Below are 24484 nucleotides of genomic sequence, written 5' to 3' on the forward strand. Positions count from 1 at the left end.
TATATTTAAAGTAAAAATAGTCTATATATATTTAAAGTAAATATATATATTAAGTATATTTATATTTTATATACTTCATACTTTATGTATATAAAGCTTTATATATATATTTATTTTAAATATATATATTTTTAAGTATATTTAAGTTCTTAAATATAACTACTCTTGGGATTTTTTTTGTAATTTTTATTTTAAAGTGAGTAAAACCAAGCAAAATAAAATAGAATATAGCCAATCAGAACAAAATAGTGTAAATGATACAGGACTTCAAAATAAGATAATAGGAAATCAGCAGTGGTTACCATAATGCCTCTTGATGACTTTAAATTAGCTGCCCATAACTTCAGACAATAAAAATCAAATCAAAAATCAAATAGAATCAAATTGAACTAACAAAACAGCACAATAAAGAACTTCAAAACAAGATAATATTAAATCCCAAATGATTATCATAATATATCGTATTATCTTTGAAATAGCTTCCCATGTCATTGGATATAACAAAATCAAACAAGACAGAACAGTATAAAACCCAACCCAACAAAACAATAAAAGTGATACAGGACTTCAAAACATATAATAGAGCATCATCATGATTCATAATAATTCTGTCATATCTACCATGTGTTTGTCCTCCCTTTATAAAAGAATAAAACCTGAGAAAACCACAACCTTTTATTTCTGCAAAATTATTTTAATTTATTCTAATCATGTAACTTTATATTTTTACCCCACTCTTTTGTGTTTTCTGGTGATGTTGAAGATCCAACCCAGGGCCTCATGCTGGTCCATGCTACTGATGAGCTACAACCTAGCCAGATTTTTGTTTCTATAAGCTATGTTCCATAAGTGCTTTTTGCAATTTATCATTGCATTAAAAAGTTACATTCTGTTGCTTAATAATTACTATACAGTCATGAATCCATTGTTATTTTTCTTAAATTCACATGTGGTTAAGATGTGAAAATCTGTATAACAGATCACTAAATTTGTAGTCTATATCCATGTAATCACCTCATAAATAATTCAAAACTTTTCCCTTTCCCTCAACTTCTAAGGTTTTGTAGTCCTATTAAAGTTCTTAGAAATGTTCTTTGAAAGACAAATCGCATAAACTGTCTCAAATAAGAGATTTTTTTAGTCCAGTAAGTTTAAGGACTATTTTATAATACATTTCTTTTTAGCAGCTGAACTATTTGTGTAATTGACACGGCTTATTACTTGTGTAGTATGTAAGAATTTCTGGAACAGAAAACCCTGGATGTTACTTAACCTAGTGCTTCCCAGTGTGTTTGGTGAAAAGCCTGCCCCTCCGCACTGCTCATGAGCACTGATTCTCCCAGAAACGCAGCTTGAGGTGGGAAGCTGTAAAATGGTCCTGGAGTGGGAAGAGGAGGAGAGGGGCAGTGTGAGTCTCTCCCTAAGCCTGGAAGACAGAAACACAGTAACCTGATGGTTTGCTTTGTTTACACTTTAGGTTAATGGGGAAGAAATAATTGAGGTTTCGCACCCTGAAAGAAAATGTGCTTCTCAGATGAAGAAATTAGCAAGTTTGACTGGGCGCGAAGGTAGTTTTCCGAGTACCTAATCCAGTTACTCTGAGTACCCTAAAGCTTTAGGTAACGGAAGTATCAGGTATCCTTTTGTATTTGCCTTACATGTCATTGCAGCTTCTAGGAGAGAGTATTGTTCAAGAAAATAAAACAACACAAGTAAGGAATGTAAAGCTAATGTTGTTAGTTGCATTAATATACAAGGGTCCACCTCTGAGCCTAAAATTAGTCTTTCAAATGATCAGAGAGACAGCTGCCTTGTTCCTGCTGTCTCCTGCATTCTGTAAAGCAGTGCCTCCTAGGCTGCCTAACAGCTTGGAGACCTTATCTGGAGGATGTTTGGTACCTTAATCTTGGTAATAAAGCTTTTTGGGCTTCTTCTATGAGTTAATAATTTGAGATTAATTTAAGAAAATAAACATATAATTACTAATGTCTGGGGAAGGTATATTGCCAAAGTTATTTTTGATTTATTCTTTGTAAACTGCATTTGTGGGGTCTTCTGTTGTGACACCCAGGTCAGCTCTAAAACTAGAAACAACGGGCTGCACAGGTAAGCACAGTGTAGGGCCGACCCGTCCCTTTCTCATCCAGCATTCTCTAAGTAGCATTCATGTAAATTAATGTTTTCTAAGAATCTAATACAGAAAATGACGAAATGTATGATGATCCTCAAGAAGCTGAAGTTATCCAGTCCCTGCTGGATGTGGTGGATGCGGAAGCTCAGAACCTTTTAAATGAAACTGGCACACCAGGAGATGCCTATGGCCCAGGTACAGGAGCTGTGTGGGTCAGTCGGTCCTCAGAGCAGTAGACAGGCATGTCTCTATAGGCGTGTTTTGAGTAAACATGAGGTGCATTAGTGTCTGCCTTGTTCCTCATTGGTAACACTTCAGAAGTAAGATAAGTTTTCTCCCAGTATGTATTTTCCTTTCTGTATTCTTCAGTGGGCTACCATGTCACTGAGATCTCAGAATGTGTCAGTAACCTTGTGGCTTTGTTTTTAGAACTGCTGTTCCAGGCCAGGCCCACATGGTGTACACTTGTAATCCCAGCAACTGAACAGCCTAAAGCAGGAGGATCCTCAATTCAAGGCCAGCCCAAATAACTCAAAATAATATGAAAGGCTGGGAGTGTAGCTAAGCACTTCTAGGGTTCAGTCCTCGGTACCAGGAAAAAAAAGAAAAAGAAAAGAAGTAATATCCCCAAGATTTTTGCATAGTTAATGCTAGCCATCGTAAGGACACTGCAGTTTTTTTTGTTCTGTGTGGTTTTCGTGTGGTTGTGTGTGTCTGTGTGTTGGACTCTGAACACAAAGCCTCATACATATTAAGCATATCCCCTACCACTGAACTACAGTCCTACAGATAATTTAATCAAAAATGATACACTTACATGTTCTGTGTTCCTGACATTTGCAGCATTGAAACTATTTGTAAATATTGGCCTTTATATAGCCTTGTTTTGAAGACCAATGGGAACTCTTCAATTGCTTCATCAGTGCCAGAAGTTCCTGTTGACCTGTATATTTCTCTCCCAGGTACACGGAATACAGATGGGAGGTTATTGGAAGAGGGAGCAGAAGACACAGACCAGGATAGCACATCTCTCCCTACGGACTTTGCTGAGGTGAGGGTAACACCAGACCACAGCCTAGGGTGCTGGACTCTTCTCGCCGTCCTCCTTCCCTGTCACTTTCCACCTCATGTCTTCTACCCCTTTAAACTGGCTGAGTTGGGTTTTTAGAATAGTCAGCCACCTGTGTTACTTATACATACTCTCATACTCACAAATGTCTCAAAGGACAAGGACGCTTACATCTGCTGAGTATTTCAGATGCATTCTTTAGTGGTTTCACTTAAGATGTTCTTTCATGCTGTCAGAATACTAATAATCATAACAGTAGGCTCTCTGAAAAGAATGTTTTGAACACTTTAAGTTAAAATGATTCTAATTATTTTGTATTATTAATAATATTAAGTATGACACTTAAGATGCTTGTCCTAAAGTCTCTTTAAAAGAATAAATGAAAATCGTTAATTGCCACTTCAAAAACGTCTTGTTAAGCTGATCCCCGCACCGGAGGCTCAGGAGGCTCTCTGAGAGTTCAAGCCCAGTCTTGGGTTATGGTAGCAGAACCCTATCTCGAAAACAAAACAAAATTTAAAAAGTCACATCAGCTGCCTTAAAAATGAGACCTGCCAGGTGTGGTGGTGCACGCCTATAATCCCAGCCCTCAGGAGGCTAAGGCAAGCGGATCAATTAAGAATTTGAGGCCAGCATGAATTGCATAGTGAAACCCTGTCTCAAAAAGATGAAACAAATAAAATAAAATAAAATAAAATAAAATAAAATAGGAGAAAAACTTAACATACATACATTCTTGTTTATAGCTAAACTGTGGTGACAGCAGTTGATGGCAGAATGTCATCTTTTTAATGTTATGATTTTTGGGTATATTCATTATAAAAGTTTTTAATACAAATTGTATCACACTGTTCTAAATCTGGTTTTCCCTTAACCATTGATCATTACTTTCTTTCCACATGAATTTATATAACTTTGCTTCAAACTTTCTAAAGCATTATTTTGTCATGTCAACAAATCATAACTGATTAAACTGGACATCTACTGATGATTGCTAAATTTTTTCTACGTGATGAAAAACAGTATTGCAAAGGTCCCTGGGATTTCTTGTTTTGGTTTGGTTTTTGGTTTTTTTGTACCAAGGATTGAACTCACTACCTTATACTTGCCAGGCAGGCACTTATGCCACTGAGCTGTATTCCCAGCCCCTTCTAAGGTTGTTTGTTTTTTGGTGCTATAAATGCTCAAGCTTCACAAGACAAAAGTAATTTTACAAGGTATAAGTAGACTCTACCTTCCTTCTCTTGTTGTCCTGCCTTACCCCGCCCAAGCGTTTTACAGTTCTGGTAATCTGTCCTCTGCAGACAGTTCAGTTTGCAGCCTGTCTTAGTCTGCTCAGGTTCGCTATAACAAACTTTGGCAGTTCAGCAGACAGGGGTAGGGCCTTACCAAACAGCAGCAGTCCACTTTCTGACAGTTCCAGAGGCTGAAGCCTAAGGCCATGGTGCCATCGGATTGGTTTTTGAGCAGACCTGTCATGTGGGCTTGCAGATGATCACCTTTCACTGTCCTCATGTCACCACTCCTCTGTTGGTGCATGCCTGCTGCTTTTGTTTCTTAGTGCAAAGACATCAGTCTTGTTGGAGTCCCATCTTTACGACAGTGTTTAAGCATTAATTACTGCATAAGGCACTGTTTTCAAGTGTACAACCCACTTTGAGGGTTAGGACTTCCACCTACGAATTTGGTTAGGAGGTACATAGTTCAGTGTGTACCACAATGGTTTTTTTGTTTTGTTTTTGTTTTTTTGTCTTTTTGAGACAGGTCTCGCTATACAGGCTGGCCTTGAGCTCACTTTGTAGCCTAAGCAGGTCTCCAACTCACAAGGATCCTCCCACCTCAGCCTCCTGAGTGCTGGGATTACAGGCGTGAGCCTCCATGCCTGGCTGTGGACCACAATCTTTGCGTAGTAGTTGAATTTGCTCGTTAAATTTGCTTAACCAGGTAAATTTACTTAACCAATTAAATTTGTATAACAGTGGTTAAGATTTCATTTACACTGCTTACAAACAAAAGTTCTAGGCATAGATTCAACCAGAAAATGTGCCAGACCTGTCTTAATGAAAAATTTCAGAAACACAAAGAAGCATGAAAGAAATATCCAAGAAAAACATTTTTTATTCTTCGATAGAAAACTTAAATTCTCCCTGGGGTCACTTATAAATTCAGTATGTTCCTATAAAATATTTCAACGTTTGGGCCAGGGATTTAGCTCAGTGGCACAAGAGCCTGCCTGGCAAGTGTGAAGCAGTGAGTTCGATCCCTGTACTGCAAAAAAAAAAATTTTTTTCAACTTTTGTTGAATGAGAAATGAAGTGGACGTGATAAAATGATTCTAAAGTTCACATGGAAAAATTAGCATTTCAAACTACTACAGCAAGTCTTAAAAAGACTTACAGATGGAGATTATTTCTTTGGCTTCCCAACAAAATATAGACAGACCAGTACGTTCATGCATTCAGAATGCGTGATGCTTGCACCCCAGCACTTCGGGCTGTTCCATCCGCAGAAGTTATAAATTAACAGTTTTTAGGAACTTGAGAAGCAATTTTAGCCACTAGTAAACATAACAAAGTAAGAAAGTAAATTCAAGAAAGAAGGAACAAGTACTTAGGAAAGAACATGAAGAGTTTTGTTTGTATCAAACAAGATGTGTTTAAATCACTGAGAATTCTGTTCCTGAGAGACAGATTGACAAGTGGCATCTGTGATTCATCTCCACAGCTGAAAGGAAGACTGAACCATATTCGGGAAGAGAATATTGGCTCAGTCCTGGTTCATTTTGTATTACCAGAATATTGCCATATGATGATAGAGTGCTTCAGAACTTGCAGAGATAATCTGGTAGTAGCTGGGGATTTAGCTCAGTGGCTCAGGCACTTGACTGGTGAGTGCAAGGTCGCAAGTTCGATCCCTGGTACCAAAATAAAGAAGGAATGGAAAAATCTGGTAGTCTGGCATGGTGGCACATGTAATTCCAGCTCCTCGGGAGTCTCAAAATAAAATAAAAATGATACATACAGCGTGTCAATGAAGAACTTGTTTAGCATACATTAAACTAAAGCCCTGGGCATAATCCCCAGCATATATTTTTATATTAAAATGTTTTGTGTCACTAAAATATTTGTGTATTATACAATATATTAATGTGTTTGGATATCAATTTATACAGTCTAAGTGTATATGGTCTTATATGTATATGTCTGTAATCACATGCCATATGCAGTCTGTTATAGGTAGATTATCTACAGATCGTCCTAAACATGTTGTAGATTAGGTATTGAATTGGCACTAACAGGATATTGTACAGTTCTGAAAGTTTTAACTCATACCAAAAGTGAAAATGTTAACTATTCAGATTATAAAGTATAGAACTGTCTTCTTAAAAAGGAAAGATGTGTTGGGCTGGGGATTTAGCTCAGCGGTGTAAGCGCCTGCCTGGCAAGCACAAGGCCGTGAGTTCGATCCCTGGTACCAAAAGAAAAAAACAACAGGAGAGATGCACCCCCTGGTAATTACTGGTGCAGAGTCGTGGCATGTGCCACTCTGTGTTACAAATGTCTCTACATCTGACTGCCTCTTAGTAGAGCGCTTTAGTCAGTATCTGTGTTTACCTGTGAACGTAATTCTGTTGCTCACATGTACTGTTGCTCACATGTACTACTGCAACTTGTCCTCCAAAGTCCGCACTGTTTATTCCCATTTCTGAGCCTGTTGGACGCTGATGTGGAGACGCCAGTGAGAAGGGGGCAGTGCTCTGGCCCCTATCTGCAGGGAGCGTCTGGTGATCAGCGTGGGGGTGGAGGGGTGCAGAGCGCTAGTGCAGTGTGGTAAAAGCTGTGCTAAGACACACGCCGAGTGAAAGGGTAATGTGAAGCTCTGAAAGGGATAGGAAGAGTGGAGGAACGCAGTCCGTGTGGGAGTGGCGGGTCGGCTGTTAGGCTGACTGGAAGTCGTCTTTTTAACAGTATCTGACAGCTGAGATGAGGTGGGCACAACTGTCCTGTACTGTGGGCTGCATTAGCAAAGGCAGAAAGGCCTGGGCCGGCTGCAGGCATGCAGGGCACTGCGCCATTGGAAGCAGAGTGTGTGTTATGCTCTGTCTAGAAACTGAAGGCTGAACAGAGGAGAGGAGGCAGTCATTAGTGTGACCTGGGTGCCTGCGAAGGATGTTGGTCCGTTCGTGTCTCTAGAGATGTCCTGAGGGCTAGATACTTGCCCCACGAGGTCCGAACAGCAAGGAAAAACGTGTTCTCCAGAGACATGGCATTATCATGCTGAAAGGCAGTGATGTGCTTCCTATCCAATCTGGGTTATTTTACAGACATTTGTAAGTATTCTGAGAATGCCGGGCCCTCCAGTGCTCCCTTCTGCTGTGTGATAAGCATGCTTGCCTGCAGGCCTGGCCTGTGCAGTGCAGACAAGCCCTGCAGTGTAACGTGATGCTGCGCCATCACCATCTCAGAGTTCCACAAGCGTGGTCCAGTGAAGCTCTTCTCCTCCTCCTTCTCCTTCTCCTTCTCCTTCTTCTCCTTCTCCTTCTTCTCCTGCTCCTGCTCCTGCTCCTTCTCCTGCTCCTACTCCTGCTCCTTCTCCTCCTTCATCTTCTTCTTCTCCTCCTTCTCCATCCCCTCCTCCTCTTCCTCCTCCTCCTTTTTTTTTTGAGACAAGATTTCACTCTGTAGTTCATGCCAGTCTTGTACTCATTTTGCAGCCCAGGTTGGCCTCAAAGTCACACAGTCCTCCTCAGCCTCCCAAGTGCTGGGTTTACAGCTGTGAGCCACCAGCCCCGCTGGATCGGCAGATTTCCATTTGGCCTTGGCTCTATAAATCAGCTGGAAGTGGGGTGCATGGCTCTAAAGCACTTGGGTTTCTGGGTTTGGACCTGGATGGTTCACTGCTCTTCAGAAAAGCGAGCCATGCACCCAAGCTTCAGTCTTTGCTGCGGTAGTACTGCAGTGCCTTGTCTCCGATGTCCAGAATGCAAATGCTTTTCTAACTCTACAAAGTCTGTAGCTGAAAGGTCACATTAAAATGTCATTGTTATTAAATGACTGAGGTAGTCTTCCGTGTCTCAGCATGAAGTGTGTAGACATATTGGTGGATAGACAGGCATTATGTCTGCACTCATGAAAGTCTAATAGAGGAAAAAAGAGAAAATCAAACATGTTTTACATGTATAATTTTAAGTGCTGAGAGTCTGTGTAGTTTTTTGTAATGTGTTACAGAGAAAACGACCTAGGAAATGTGCTTCAGATTGAGTGGCCAAGGCAGTGATGGTGACCCTGTGGCCCTAGTGCCGCAGCGGGCTGTTAGTGTTGAAAGGTTTGCCATCCCTGGGCTAGGACATACCCTCAGGAGGAAAGACACAGTCAGCGTTTGTAAATGTGTCTGCCACAGAAAGAGCTCCGTGACAGGGGACGAGCAGCTCTGAGCCTGCGAAACACCCACAGGTTTAAAGCTTGGTGCGACGGAGATTGGACAAGTAGAAGAGGGCCCGGTCTCCTAGGCCACACTGTGAAGAGGAACCTTGCTCACTGAGCTAACACGGCCTAGGAAGGCTGAATGAAGGGTTACTCACTGTCTAAGGGGACAACGCAACAAATCCTGCTTGCAGCAAGCTGGTCCTGTACAGTACTGTGGTCAGAGGACCACACTCAGTTAAGTCATTGACCTTTGGTTATAAAAGGACAAGGCCACTTAAGCACGTTTGAGCTATCTTCAGGTGTGCTGTGTTCTGTTTCCTGCTGCCCGTACTGGCCTGGAACTCCCAAGGTCAAATTATCCTCGTGCCTTACCCTCAGATAACTAGAACTGCAGATTGACACCACCGTGCCTGGCTTATTTTAAAACTTTAAAATTTTAAGTTAAAGTTGTATAAAGCACATGCCAAGTGTACATGCCTAAACAATTAGTTATAAAAGGACAAGGCCACTTAAGCACGTTTGAGCTATCTTCAGGTGTGCTGTGTTCTGTTTCCTGCTGCCCGTACTGGCCTGGAACTCCCAAGGTCAAATTATCCTCGTGCCTTACCCTCAGATAACTAGAACTGCAGATTGACACCACCGTGCCTGGCTTATTTTAAAACTTTAAAATTTTAAGTTAAAGTTGTATAAAGCACATGCCAAGTGTACATGCCTAAACAATTAGTGCTTCGTGTTTTCCCTTGCTCTCTCCTATAGAACTAGTAGAAAGCCACAGTGTAGAAAGTCCATCCCATGTAGAACTGATAGAAAGCCGCAGCGCTGTGAAAAGGACCCACAGGCATTGTCTGCAGTGTCTTAATGGAGTGTCATGTGTGTTTCTGTAATAGGAGGGTAAATGAGAGCAGCAAGTGATTCACCAAAAAAAAAAGCCATGAGATTGCTTTGTGTTACAGTAGTTTAATTTTCATTTTTCTTCATTACAGTCTACTGGAACGAGCATTAGTACCGAATACTGGGAAGAGAAAATAAACAGTGAAAGGTAGGAAAACTTTTACAGTATCTGTAACATTTCCCGTCTTCTTTCCTCAGAAATGCTCTGAGGATTTCCATTTGTTTCCCAATAAAATGAAACTGGTTGAGTAAATTATGGAAATATGATTAAATATTTAAACTGGTTTCAAAATTTTTATACAATTAAATTGTTCTGGCTGAAAATACATGTGTTATATTATTGCTTCTAAAAAACTGTGTTGGCTCACCCATAGAAAAAACAAATTCAAGGATGGCCTAAAAGGGGCTGGGGATTTAGCTCAGCAGCATAAGTGCCTGCCTTGCAAGCAGGCAGTCGCGAGTTCGATCCCCGGTACCAATAAAAAAGAAAAAGACAAAAAAAAAAAAAAGAATGGCCTAAAAGAAGACATGCTAACAACAGTAACTGGTTATATTCTCCTGCTCAGGTTAGGGTAATTTAGTTTACTGTTTCTCTATTTTTCTATATTTTCAAAATTTGTAATTTCATTAATAAAATAATGAAAGCAAAGATGGTAAGAAACCTTTAACTCCTCAAAACTTTTTCTTTTTGAAAATAATTTCCACTATAAACTTTTTGTAACACTATGTACCAGAAAACTTCTACATATTGATGACTAACACAGTGATTACACATTAATTTTGCTTTGTATGTGTTAATAATCAGTGAAAAAGAACTATTTGCATTTTCCTTGAAAGGCAAACTGACACTGAATTTTTTTACTAAGTTAGATAGGGGCACTAAGGTTAATGCAGTTTTATACGTAGTGATTAATAAATACCAAAAAAGCAAAGTCTCAGTTAACAGGTACTGCTTATTGTTAGGCAAAGACAGAAGGAAGAGTAACAGTAAATTTAGTGTAGTCTCTTGGGGAGGCAGTTGAAAATATTATTGAAATATAAAATTGTTCTCATATACTGATTCTTGGGTGTACTTGTTTTTGTTTTAACACCTCTAAAATCATGGAAACTATTACTGTTAGAATCATTAATACCATTTCATAACATAAACAAAGGGGCATAGCTCAAAGAAACATGCTATGTCCCCTTCAGCAGCAGTCGTGTATCTGAGTCCGACTGCCATAGGTGTTCGAGACCTTTCTACAAGGGAAAGCAGTGTTCTGTTATTGTATTACTCACCATCCATGACTGCAACTTTGTTTATAGTAGCAAGACACCCTGAGAGACAGTAGACTAGGATGCACTCATGCAGTGAAATACTGAGCAGCTATGCAAAAGAGCAAAAAGGACTTAGGTGATGAAGAAACACAGTCCAAGCTCGGGGTTGCAGGGCTCAGGACTCACATGCGGCATGCTAACTGGGCCCACAGGGAGCTGGTGCAGAGGCAGTGCCACCCTGCTGCTGACACTGTGGGGCCCTGAGTCCTGAGCTGCTTACGGCGTGTGTGGTGTCCTCACACAGAAGCCCTCTGCTCCTTCCCTGACTTTCGGAAAGTGCAAATGTGCCCAGATTGTTTCAGTCCTTTTACATTCCATCTTAGCAAAAAACATTTTCCAGTTTCTCCGTCCTTGTTAGAGGGATGCTGTCTGCTGTGCACCCCTAGAATAGTGAGACATGTGTGGAGTTTCCTTCTGTTACGTGAGTGCCCAGGCACAGCTGTGCCCTCTTGCCTCCAGGCTGCATCCTGGGCATGTCTCTGAATGAATGTAGATGCTGTCATAGATGCCAAAGTGGGCGGGCGCTGAGCAAGGGAAAGCTCTGTGGTGCCTCCTCGCGGGGAGGGATGGAGGTGGGAACACCCTGTGCGCCGCCCCCTGGCCCAGGCTTGGGGTCTGCGTGAGGACAGATTAAAAACTGCACCTCACTTCAATGTGCGTCTACCAGTACATTTTAGGAAGTACGGGATCTGGGGTTTCTTTAAGTCAGATAATCTGTTTTACAATATTGTAATGGTTTTGGTGGAAATGAGAGGTTAGAGGCCTGATGTTTAAGTGTATTTTGTGGGGAAAGAGCAAACATTGCAAATCTATTTTTTGGCATAGCTCACTGCAAATGTCGTCACAAGACGGGAAGACGGAGGAGGATGAGGGCCCGCCAGTGGGGACTGCAGACCATGAGGACTCCAGGAAAGGCAAGCATCTACTGGAATTCATTTATTAAAGCAGTGGGTAGAGATGAGTTTCAGAATATATGAATTTTCACTGTCCTCATACATCATTTGGTTCTACATTTGGTAAAACTGAGACACAGATAAGTGGCAGCGATCACACATTCACTGTATAACCAGGCTGTTCACATGGGAGTAGCCCGAAAGCCCAGCGGCTTGCGGGAACACCAAGGAATGGACAAGGGCCTTCACTGGGGACCCAGAGCCATGATTTTGCCCTTATGGAACGAGATGTCAAGGAGCCGTTTTATTTGTACTAACACAGGTAAACTGCTGGGAAGGTGGGTACTTGGTCCCCTGGTCCCACCCTTGTCTTTTAGGAACTGTCAGTTGGCCTCTTCTCATTATTACCACTGCTCATTTTATTACTGAGCCAGTGGAGGTACATTCTGCCCAGGGTTTTATTTCTCTACTTTTATATTAAAAGTGGTACATTGGCATAATGAAACAGCGTGGTTTCCCATTTGAAGTATTTTTTAAAAGAAACTAAGGATGTTGTGCTGACACTTTTCCAACATGCACGCTATGTATCCACCAGCCACACTCTTGTCCAGCCGCACACGTGCACCCAAGCTTGGAGTTCCTGTTCCTTCACACTCAGTGACCTGGGAAGGTGGGCAGCTATTGCTCATGAGTAAGCTCTGTGTTCAGCCAGACACTGGTCTGCCGGGTCCCACAGTGCCCAGGTTACTCTTGCTGCATACCAGCTGCATCATCATAGTGCTTAAGGAAATGACTGAGCTACGAAACGCTGAGGCAGGCATTGTGGAGACAAGCCTCCCCGCCTTCTCCCAGGATGACCCGTGCCTTCTGTTAGTCACTTCCACGGACAGGAACTCGGTGAGGCCTTGGGCTCTTCTAAGGTACTTGCCTGATTAAACTCCAAAATAGCCCAAGAGAATTCTTCTGTATGGGGGAAATGATCAGCTGCCAAGAGTGAGCGCTGACGAAAGAAATCTGTGTTCCTGGAGCCATCTCTTCTGCAGGAGTGTTTCCGAAGCATTTTTCTTCATCTCTCCCTGCGTGCTTAGAGACCAATCACATGCAGGATAATACAGGATTACATGTTTTCCTCTTAAAAAAACAGTGGCATTGAAATAAAGAGAAGGAAAAAGAAGCAACATAAACTCTTTTTTTAAAAACATAAGTAACTGAGAATCAAAACTCTTAAGCATTTCTAAGCACACTGCCTAAAGACAGTGCTGCGCTATGTAGGCTTTGGTGTTGACTGCATTCACAGGCCTGGTGTGGCATTGCCTGGCTAGTGCTCCCATGTCTGGAGACTCTCCCTTTTGTAAAGCCCAGGAGGTGATGCTAAGTTCAGATTAGACCACTTATTGGTAACATCAGTTCCAGAGAAAGTTTATGAGAAATCATCATCTTCTTCCGCCCTTCTGCTAGGTCCTCTCTTCCTGACCAGTGAGCAGCTGGCTGCACTTCCTGTGGTCCGAGTGCTGCCCTCAGGGAGATACACCGGCTCCAGGTTGAAATCTGCCATTCAGTTGCTGCAGGGCTTACTGGATCAAGGAATCCCTTCTCGGGAGCTGGAGGTAAGTTACCCACGCAAAGTTTATGCATGTATTTGTAAGAAAAATGTATGCACTTAATAGCCCAAGGTTAAGAGCACTTTTTGAAAATTTAGCTAAAGTTCACTTACTTCTAACTATAAGAACACTATCTTTTTTTTTCTTTTTTCACTAAGTCCTCACATTAAAAAGAACACTATCTTACCTAGCAAAAAATAATTCTTCTCGCTAGCGTCCTAATAGCATTGATTTAAAGAAATCCTATTAGTTACTCAGAACCTGGAAAACTTCCCTGAAGATTATCGTCCCTGTCTCATGCATGAATGAGTATAAAAAGTTAAAGAATGGAGAAGGCTAAGTGTGAGTTCCAGCCATCTACTAACTTTCCTGTGATCTGGTGATTGTTACAGTGATGTGTGTAACTGCAGCCTCAGCAGAGCCCTTCCCCTGTGCCCTGCGGCAGCATCCAGGTCCAGCAGTGGGACACAGGGAGGCAGCCTGTCTGGGGGCCTCAGGCTGACCCAGTCCATCTGCTCATTTCCCCACTTCCCGAGCTTTGAGACCTCTAAAAGGAGCTCACTTTTACTGAGAGGTTCTGCTGTCCGTTGTCGCTTTGTGTACATTTCTCAAAAGATGTATGCCATTGTGTAAGTTTAGAAACTGAAGGCCACAGTAATGAAGCCATACCCTCTTCCTCTCCAGGAATCTCTTGAAGAAATGGTGCTTTAAGTACTTAGCTTAAGTTCTTTAGATTTTTAGCTTATCCCAGAACTTCTGTTACTCCTAATAAAGTAGATCTTTGTTTTTCCTCATCACGGCAGCTTATTAACTTTTCCAAGGCATATTTTACAAACTCTGTCCTTGTATTTATCATCTCTTTCTTACAGTAGCCGTAAGCCCCAGGAAAGCCCTCTTTTCACTCCCAGCTCTATTCCCAGAACTGACTATGCCTTTGCCTGTGATAAGCTCAGTATATATTCTTGGAGGGAGGGAGGGAATGGAAACTGAGCGGTACCACACATGTAACCCAGCAGACAGTGCTGCCCAGAAGTTGTGCTCCATAGCCTGGCTTCCAGCCAAAGCTGTACTTCTTCTAAAATATTATTACAGATATTTAAACTAAAATTAAAACTCAGGACACAAAGTGCTCACTCGTAAAGTTAGTTGACTCAGTGAAAGGTGCCTACCATAATAGACTCCAACAAAGGTTGATGGAATTAGTGTTAATCTTAGGTTTATTTTAGGTGGTTACATTAACAACCTAAGTCATCCCTGATCAGCCAGCTGTGCATCCCACATATTGAAAGCGTTTCTAGTTGGTCAACTATGTGTTTCTCAACAAATTTATCTCCATTTTTGTCTATAGAATCTTCAAGAATTAAAACCTTTGGATCAGTGCCTAATTGGGCAGACGAAGGAAAACAGAAGGAAGAACAGATACAAAAACATACTTCCCTGTAAGTTCCAATTTGGCTTCAAACTGAGTGCATGTTCAGTATACTTCAGACTGTGTAAAAGTTTAACAGAATGTGTACACATATACACCCTCAGAGATTTACTTTAGTACGTACACAGTGAGAATTCATTTTTATATCAGCTGTATACAGAAATTCAGCGAAATCTTAAATTTTGTTAAGATGTTCCTGAATTTTTATGATTATTGCATATGAAGTTAATTTTATGATGCCAAATCAGTAAAATCTTTGTAAAAATACAGATTTCAAGACTGAGAATGTGTTTGCCTAGCATGTGCAGTTCCCAGCACTGCCCAAAAAAAAAAAGCACAGACTGGTTTCTGCACAGATGAGCATTTTCTCGAACTCATACGCCGCAGCCACCTTCATGTATTCCACTTAGGTCTGCAGGAACGTCTGTGGTGGCTGCTCAGTGCGCGCACACACATGACTGCAATGAGACCGGCGGCGGCACTAGATTTGTTTGTATTGCTTTGCTTTGTTTTGTTTTCTTTGGGATAGCCTTTTGCTTGCTTGCTGTGTAGTTTAGATTGGTGGTAAATTCTGTGTGGCCCAAGCTGGCCTCAATCTTACAGCAGTCCGCCTGCCTCAGCCTTCCAAGTGCTGGGATCACAGGCTTGGCCACCATGCCTGGCCAGGCTGTGTTAGATTTTGAATCATGTCAGATACCAGAAGTAAACAAAACCAATTATTTTAGTGCAAGTTTTAAAATTACATGTCTATGAAAACATTAAAGTTTTGAGGATAGTTAGTTTGGCTCAGTAGAGCACTTGCTACGTTGAGCTGGACCTAGACTAGATCCCCAGAACCACAAAAATAAAAACAACACTAGCAACTTCCTATGGTTTTTCTCAGCCAAACCTTCATACCCTTGGATTGTAATATATATATGACACATTGACCCCAGTGTAACAGATTATTTAGTAATAACAATACAGTTGAATTTTGTCAACCAGGAAGGAAGACAAAATTTCATCTTGGAAAACTGCTTACAAGAAACAAGTCTCAGACAACATTTTTAATGGCTTGACATAAAGTAGATGAGAATTACTTTGAGGCAAAAAGATGACCAGCCAAGTGTTTCAAAATCTGAGTGGGATAAACCATAAAAACAAAACTAATGTATGTTCCCGATTCCATGGAATAAACAGCCTAGATTAAAAGATAGAAGGCAACTAAGAAAGGACACTGACGGATGGTTTTTGACACATACCGGAAGGTTTTATGGCCAGCATGGTATTACACACTTATAATCTTGGCCCGTGAGAGGCTGAGACAAGATCACCTTGAGTTCAAGGTAGCCTGGGCTACATAGTGAGTTCAAGGCCAGCCTGAACCATGTAGTATAACCTCAACTCAAAGCAAAGCAATTTAAAAATTTTTTGAAAAGGGTTTTTAATTTGGTAGATATTAAAAGTGATTTTTAATGTATATATACACACAAATTGATTCTCTAGAATAAACCATTGACTTTATGGCTTTAGTAAAAGAGCTCATACATTTCATACTTTTTGTTTGAAAAATTATATTCTGACTCTGTAAAATTAGTTAGCCAAAGGCAAGGCCTACATGCAACTGAGTTGCCTTTTTATTTACATTACTTCATTGCTTTAGCAGCCTAGTAAAAGAAATACTATTTAATTAGGCAAATGAGTTATGCCAGTAGTATTTGAGGTAACTACTTTACAGTGTCATGGCATTACTGATTTTTGTTCTGTGAAAAATGGCATCGTCATTCAGTACTGTTATTATTGCTATCAGCATTAAAATGGGGTAGAAGTGGCAAAATTGTTTTTGCTTTGGTTCTAGTTACTGATCTCAAAGTTCTAAATGTGTTTATTACCTTTACTCCTTATACCAAGTCTATGTAATAATAAATACCAAATTTCATCATAAACATGCCTGTAACATCAGGGAAAGTTATAGATAGAAAGTAACGTAGCTGTGCAAAACTTTGAAAACAAGCTGTTAAAAGTTTGTAAGCCTCTCTCTAAAGTGTTGCGCACTGTTGATGGTCCCCTTCGGTCACCTTCACAGATGACGCCACCAGGGTGCCTCTGGGGAAGGATGGGGGCTACATCAACGCCAGCTTCATCAGGGTCCCAGTGGGGAAAGAGGAGTTTTTTTACATCGCCTGCCAGGGGCCTCTCCCCACCACTGTTGGAGATTTCTGGCAGATGATTTGGGAGCAAAAATCCACAGTGATAGCCATGATGACACAAGAAGTGGAGGGAGAAAAGATCAAGTGCCAGCGCTACTGGCCCAACCTCCTAGGCGTAATGACAATGGCCACTGACAGGCTGCGCCTGGCCCTGGAGCGGACACAGCAGCTAAAGAGCTTTGTGGTACGCGCGATGACCTTGGAGGACATTCAGGTGAGTGCCCAAGGTTGGCTTGTCCTCGGAAATAGGCCCTGTACCATTACACCAGGCTTTCTAGGTAAAGCCACCATGTCCCAGTTTCCAGTGTTGGTGGGACTTTCTTCTCGTCAAGTCAATTTCAAATGTTAGGGGTTTCCTGCAGGACCTGCGTTAGGAAAGTAAACAGGAAACAGAACCTGTTTCGTGTAACCGCTTGTCACCCTTGCTTAGTGATAGCACACGGGGGTCAGAAGCTGCAGGAAAGGGGCTTGTGAAGACCAAGCATCCAAGTGGGCTCACTGACACTATCTCAGGAATGTGAGTAAGAGGTAACCTCCCCCACAGTGACTGCCATTTTTCGGGAATGTGGACAGCAGCAGCATAAACGGCTGTCGCTCAGCGATTTCCCTGTGGTCTGTGACCCTGGGGAACTTAGCTTGCGTGGTCTAGCGAGTGCTGTCCCTGAGTGAAGCACAGGGGACGGGACACTTGCTGGAGGGCCCACCCACCAAGGCCCAGGGGGTCACCTCACCATCACAGACACACAGCACACACACCGGTTCTGTTGGTGCCATGTAAATGGGGCCCGAGAATTTCTTCTAGAATTGATTCTATGAAGAATTAAAGTGATGCCTCTTTTGTAAACATTTTTGACACAGGAGGAGCGTGTGTGTTGCCGAGTTCGGATGCTGAGTTTCGGCACGTGGGTGTCTCTGCACACTCCACAGGCACAGCATCCAGCACTCAGCGATGTGCACAGAGCTCTGCCCTGCGTGGGTGGGCCCCAGGGCTGCAGGGAACGCACGGGTATGGTCTGTACTGCTCAGGGGGCCGCTGCTGGTGCTGAGGGAGATGAGAGGAGCAGAGATGGGTGCTGATGGGCAGGGAGGCCTGAGGGACAGCGTGTGAGAAAAGCTGTGAGGCACAGAGGGACAGCTGGAACAGCGTCCTGGTCTGAAAGAGCAAGTGTCCCTGAGGCCCACCACGCAGGGCTAGGCCCTGCCCCGCACCACATGCCCAGAAAATGTGGGTCTTCTGCCCCCTTGACAACCACTGACAGAATCACTTGGTCTCGTCTGCTTCCCTTTTGGTCTTGCCCAATATACAACTCAAAACCTGAAAACACCAGCTGAGTGGGGTGACGCATGCCTGCAAGCCCGCATGCCGGTGGATTTCAAGTCCAGCCTGTGCAACCAGGCAGTGGAGCAAGACCTCCCTCACCATCAAAAGTGTTTTCAAGCAGGCTGCAGTGTCCCTCAGCCTTGTGATCAATCCCCACGATGACCAAAAAAGAAAAATCTTGCAAGAACAAAATAATAATACCAAAACCTCATGGTATGGACAGCGTACCGTGACACTGTGTGCTTACTGTGTTATGGCTCTCAGACAGGAGAGGTGCGGCGGATATTCCACCTGAACTTTACTGCCTGGCCTGACCATGACACACCTTCGCAGCCTGACGCCCTGCTCACCTTCATCGCCTACATGAGGCACATCCACGGCTCAGGTCCCATCACTACACACTGCAGCGCCGGCATCGGGCGCTCGGGGACCCTGATATGCATAGACGTGGTCCTCGGGCTAATCAGTCAGGACCTGGAGGTGAGTGCAGGGTGGGCGCTGAGCACGCGGGGACAGGGGCAGTGCCGGTGCCAGTGCCAGGCTCTTGGCTGCCTTTGTCTCTGCGAGGCCCCTGTGCTGGCCCTCCTTATCTCAGCCTGGGTGAGACATGGTCTGTATTGCTCCCCTGCAGAAGTGCTCACGTGCAAAAGAGACGTTTTCAGAAGGGAAGAGGTGGACTTTTGGCGGTTGCTGTTGCGTCTGGGTGGGAATGTGTGTTTTACTACACGAGCTAATGCTAAGAACCCCATCTAAATAGTCACCCGCAGTCTAAAAACTACTACTAACCCAACCAATAAGAGTACAGTCTTACCTGATTAACATAAAGCTGCTTAGAATGCTAGAATCATTGAAAATACTGGAATAGGCTGCTATATAAATATGTAAATAAACAATGGGAGTAGAAAGCAGTTCTTACACTTCACACACCATTGTGTCTACTATCGAAATTTAATTAGAGCAAAATCAGTCTATTTCTCCCTTGTTTCCAACTCTTAAATGTCAGCCAAAATTTAAAATTCTTGAATTTGACTCTGAAAAGCAATTTGTAAGAAAGTAGTTTCTATTGCTTTTAAAATTATAAGAAACTACTCTCTGGAGAAGGGAATTTTGTTGAAGATTCTCAGATAAGGCAACCTGCTCTAATTCTTGGACCATAAATGGTAACGAAGTCCGTTCACCAAGCTACTGTCCAGGGCAGTTTCCCAGAACAGAGACACAGACACGGCAGTGCAGTGCAGTTCAGAAGCCTAGTGTGGGAGCAGCCCGGGTGCCCATGCGGCCACCCCGCTGGCTAACACACACTCTGTCTCCGCACAGTTCGACATCTCCAAGCTGGTGCGCTGCATGCGGCTGCAGAGGCACGGGATGGTGCAGACCGAGGTGAGTCCACCGCTGCCCTGCCAGGGGCTTCAGGACAGAGCCCACGGCCAGCGCGGGCCCCTCTGAGTGACGGGAGCTGTGGCAGCCCGTGGCCTGCAAGGACGTGGCCTCAAAGGGCCACTCTGGCTCCTGACTAAGTGAGACCCACCACGGGAGGGGAGCTGGCTTAGAGGGAGACGGTGGAAGGTGTGGCAGAAAGAGGGTTAGGGGCTGTGCGTGGTGTGAGTGTCACACTGACTGCGGGGATGCAGAAAAGGCGCCAGACAGGTGAGCAGCAGGAAATGAACAGGTTCTTGTATTCCTGCTTTGAGGAGGCGTTGATTTCCTAAAGGGCGGGTGCACACATTGGTGCTCATATGTGTGGAGCTGTTTTACATGGCACCAAGCTGTAGCTGTTTCTTTGCTTTCCATTTCATATATTGTTAATTTTCCTGCTTATTTTCAGACGTGTTCTTTGTCAAAAAACAAACTCAGATCCCTACACCACCAACTTAAGTTTCACCACAAAGATTCGTTTTCAGACATCTTTAATTTCTGTGGTTTTTTTGTTTCAAAATATTGAAAGAAAAATTTTTTAATATTTTTAATAATTATATTTTGAAAAAAACCTTTGATTTCTAAGTTGTTTTGTTTATTTGTTTGTTTTGTTTTATTTTGGTACCGGAGATTGAACTCATGCCCTACCAAGCACGTGTTTAAATCTCTGATTTCTGTAGACATATTTATTTCCAGGTCTCTTGCTCCAAAATATTTAAAGAAAACTATTTTTAATATGTTCTTAGGTTTGGATATTTTGTTTTTTATGGATTTTTTTTAAAATATCAAGATGAGTTTTAGTAAAGCTAGAAGAAACTTTGTAAGAAGTTTATTTTTCCATGAAGTATTGTCAGAGCACCGAAACAGAAGTGGTCCTCCAATGAGAGACAGTTTCAGTTAGTTCTGAAGTTTTACCCCGCCCGCAGGCTTTTTCCCTCTCCATGTTGTCAGTTTGGTTTCCACTTTTTGACCATTTGTGTGACCCTGAGCAGTTCTGTGATCTGGTGCCTCTAAAATCGGTCTCTCCCACCCACGCCCTCGCAGGATCAGTACATCTTCTGCTATCAAGTGGTCCTGCACGTCCTCAAATGGCTCCAGGCTGCAGAAGAGCGGAGAGAGCGGCCCAAGCGGCCCGAGTGACGGCCGTCTCTCTGCATGTGCACCCCGAGAGCCACCACACCTCGCAACTGTCCTCCTGCTGGCACCTTTGACCTTGCGACCTCGAGGGGCCTCTCGGGCACCCCAATGACAGATGCTATCTTCCATAGCTGCGCTCAACTGAGATAATCACTAAACTGTTTTAACACTAACCGAGCAGGGCAGATACTGGGCTACAGGTACCCTTGGCTGGCAGTGGACTTCGTTCCGAGGACACGCTGGGTCTGTTTTTAATGTACCAATCTTGTTTATAGCAAAATTTTCCCAGTATTTTAAGAGTTGTTTTATAGGAGATACTTGAAACCAGTATTTAAGCTTTAAATGACAGTAATATTGGCATAGAAAAACGTGGAAGGTGTTTCCTGTGTCAACTTCTGATGTTTACTGCGTAGATCACCCTGTAATATATTTATGTACTTTTTCGAGAACATAGGGCTATGGCATCACGTGCATTGACGTAGTTAACTGCATCATGTGTTTGTGGTGTGCGTCTCACTTTGTAAATAAAACGTGCAGAAACACATTGCCAGGGTTCGTGGGCACAGCACCCTGGCCTCTGAGGAGCCAGAGACCTCCCACCCACCATTTTGGTTGCCGTTGTGCCTGCCACTGGCAGTGGTGCAGTGAACCTTCTGGGATGGCTGGCATAGCCAAGATGGGCTGCATAGCAGCCAGGAGCTCCAGAGGCACACACACACACACACACACACACACAAGTGACGCCAGCTTTCTGTGCCTAACCGACGTGCAGAATACTGCAAGTGAGGCTTGGGATTCCCAGCTGGGGAGCAGCAACAATCATGCCACAATACTCCCGGGAGGTTTCTGTTTGGCAGAAAAACAGCAGCCTCCAAGATCCGGCTTCCACTAGGTGGCACTCCGTCCTGCACCTGATTCCCTGGGGCTCTTTGTGCCTGCTCCCACCATTGCGCCAGCTCTGAGCCTGCAGCCTGGAGTCACTCCCCCACGTATACTTTGCTGGGCCCTGCTTCTGGGGGGAGGCTCTGCAGGCAGAAGGTGATAACAATGAATACGCACAGCTCCTTGGTGACACTCCACTGGATTAGACTCAGAACCTGATATCACCGCACTGTCCTCACTTCAGTCAGAAGAGCTGCAGCCAGCATCACAAGTTGAAAGCGCAGAACTTTCTGTTGCTCTGACAGCCCTTGGTCAGCCCTGTGGTGAGTGAGCTGGAGTCCGGCCTGTCTCCCAGCCACAGGAATACAAAACCAGGCCCAAAGAGTGCAGCAGCCAGGGCAGCCGGACACCAAGCCCCCATCTGCTGTCAGCACAGACTGGGGCAGGCAAAGGCAGGGGACGCTGTCCGGAAAGGATGTGTCGAGGAAATGGAGAGCAGGAGGTGGTGCAGGTAGGCTCTGTGACCCCAGAATTAGTCTAGTAAACATGCCACTGCCTGCACCCAGGACCTGACGCCCTACTGGGGAAGGTACAGGCCACTCACTGGCGTGGAAAGCCAGGTGAGGCCAAGAAGAGACAGCGCCGGGTGCCCTCAGATGGCAGAGTGAGCACAGCACAGCATGGCTCTTCCTGCACCTACAGCAGCTGGGTACTGGAACACATCAACCCCAGACATGCCTCAGCATACTTCTGTCCGGTTTAACAGTGGGCACACCGACTGCCCGCAGGCCACTCCTTACTGCCAAGCTTGCAGGAGCTCTGTGGTCAACACACAGCTTCCAAGGTCATCGTGGAACTATCCACCTCAGAAAGGGACAGCACAGAGGACCGCACGTGGAAAACTTGGCGTGGGCTGAGCCTACAAGGCATACCCACTGGGGCCGTGCACTCAATCACCAAGAGCTGGGCGGCAACAGCCCTGCTGCGGGAGGCTGGCTGAGCCACTGATGGGTGCTGTGGCAGGACCACTCAGGTTAAGATGGAGATACAGAGCAGACACGGCTGTTTCCAGACACCTGCTGGGGAGGATGTAGAGAGCAGAAGTCTCACCCCGGGTGGGGAGAACCATGTGAAGATTGCTCCAGACAGTGGGAGACAGAACTGCCATGTGGGCTAGCTGGCCCTCCCCTGGGTGTAGACCGGGAAAACAAAGTCGGCAGTGCCGGAGGCACCTGTGTGCCCCGCTTCTCGAGGCCCCGCTCACCACAACTAGGTCAGAATTGGTCTCAGCGCTCACAAACAGACAAACAAAGAAAATATGTATGCACTATGGAGTTATAAAAAATGAAATGGACAGTATCACACGCTCTCTCCTGTGGAAACTAAAAACCTGAAAGACCGACTGCTAGGTGGAAGGGCGGAGAGCAAGTGAGGACGGACAGGTGCAGGTGGTCACACCTAGGCAATGCCTGCTGACGCAGGTGTGGAAATACCACATTTACCCATGTGCTGGTTTTTAAACTGTGGCGCCCAATTAGTCAGAAGCTTGGAGGAGTTAGAAGCCATTTTATCCTAAACTCAGAACACAGCAGACATCATCGGTACAGATGTTCTGAACAGTGATGAACAGGAGAGAAACGGGTTGTTAGATCAGGTCCCTACACCAGCGGCTCCAGCGTGCCTGCCAGATATGGCTATAAAGTGACTCATTATCCAAACACAGTGTGATTAGAAATGAGGGTTAGGGGCTGGGGATTTAGCTCAGCGGCATAAGCACCTGCCTTGCAAGCAGGCGGTCGTGAGTTCGATCCTTGGTACCGATACAAACGAAAAAGACAAAAAAAAAAAAGAAATGAGGGTTAGAGGTTCACCACAGCTAGGTGTCTTTTAAGTGAAAGGGCACTCCTGTGTTTCTTGTTCCATACACAGTCAAGCTGCTGTGTTGCGGTAGATACAAACATGACTAAGTACAGGCCAGACCGGAAACAGTTTTAAAGCCAACAATCTTATTGCCAATTGGGAGTGAACTTAAATAAGTGAGGTTTCCTTAAGAAAACAAGCCCAAGCTGGGCGTGGTGGCTCACGCCTGTAATCTCAGCACTAAGGAGGCTGAGGCAGGAGGATCATTGTGACCAGTTCGAGTCCAGCCTGGGCTACAAAGTGAGCTCAAGGCCAGCCTGAACTGCATAGGGAGACTTCATCTCAAAAAGCCAAAAAAAAAAAAAAAAAAGCCAGAAGTCCATTGCACAGCTGCCAGTGGCTCTGTGATTATCCCGGTCTGTCCTTCAGGGCTGGCAGTGGTCATAGCAACTCCGCCTAGCAATCCATCATCTTCCAGAGAGAAAACAGCTGTGTCAGACAGCTCCTGAGAAGGGGCTTGGCAGCACTCCCAAAAGGAAGCCAGTGGGCGCAGCAATTGGCAGATTTCAGTCCATCCTGAGCATGGCCGTGATGCACACACAGCCACCTCTGCAGAATGGTTGTGGGTAAAGCGTGTCACAGTCCTGAGCACTGTCTCGGTTCCCGTCACAGGAGAAAGCAGTGGCCCCTCAGCCTCGGTTTCCAGCATCCCATCAATCTTTTAAGATCTGGAGCCAGAAGTGTGTGGTTTTTGTAAATGTTGAGGTCTACAGAAATATTTGACATTTGGTCTTAGTTGTACAGGCTTAGAGACATTTTATTCAATCACCCGAAAGGACCCAGATTCCAAAGACAGGCTCAGCAAACCCCCAGGCCATGGACAGAGGTGTGGGACTCATCAGCATACAAGGCGATGTCAGGA

At 44.1% G+C, this 24484-nt stretch overlaps 1 protein-coding gene across 13 annotated transcripts in view; it reads left to right on the forward strand.

Annotated features, from left to right (window-relative positions):
- Positions 1-21364, forward strand: part of Ptpn13 (protein tyrosine phosphatase non-receptor type 13) — a 178726-nt gene extending 157362 nt beyond the window's left edge. For 12 of the 13 annotated variants that reach the window (XM_063249384.1, XM_013151924.2, XM_063249388.1 and 9 more), the window contains 11 exons: positions 1478-1568; positions 2189-2326; positions 3094-3182; positions 9610-9665; positions 11660-11748; positions 13186-13334; positions 14677-14767; positions 16823-17160; positions 18532-18747; positions 19585-19647; positions 20728-21364. In XM_063249384.1, the coding sequence (XP_063105454.1) occupies positions 1478-1568; positions 2189-2326; positions 3094-3182; positions 9610-9665; positions 11660-11748; positions 13186-13334; positions 14677-14767; positions 16823-17160; positions 18532-18747; positions 19585-19647; positions 20728-20823 (1416 nt within the window). In that variant the 3' untranslated portion in view covers positions 20824-21364. Of the gene's footprint in view, positions 1-1477; positions 1569-2188; positions 2327-3093; positions 3183-9609; positions 9666-11659; positions 11749-13185; positions 13335-14676; positions 14768-16822; positions 17161-18531; positions 18748-19584; positions 19648-20727 lie in introns of those variants that run through there. The other variant, XR_010047689.1, reaches the window with a different exon arrangement.
- Positions 21365-24484: the final 3120 nt, after the last annotated feature.

Source organism: Cavia porcellus, unplaced genomic scaffold (genome assembly GCF_034190915.1).
Source record: "Cavia porcellus strain 051 isolate PalLab524CR breed Dunkin Hartley unplaced genomic scaffold, mCavPor4.1 scaffold_5, whole genome shotgun sequence".
Classification (NCBI taxonomy): Eukaryota; Metazoa; Chordata; class Mammalia; order Rodentia; family Caviidae; genus Cavia; species Cavia porcellus.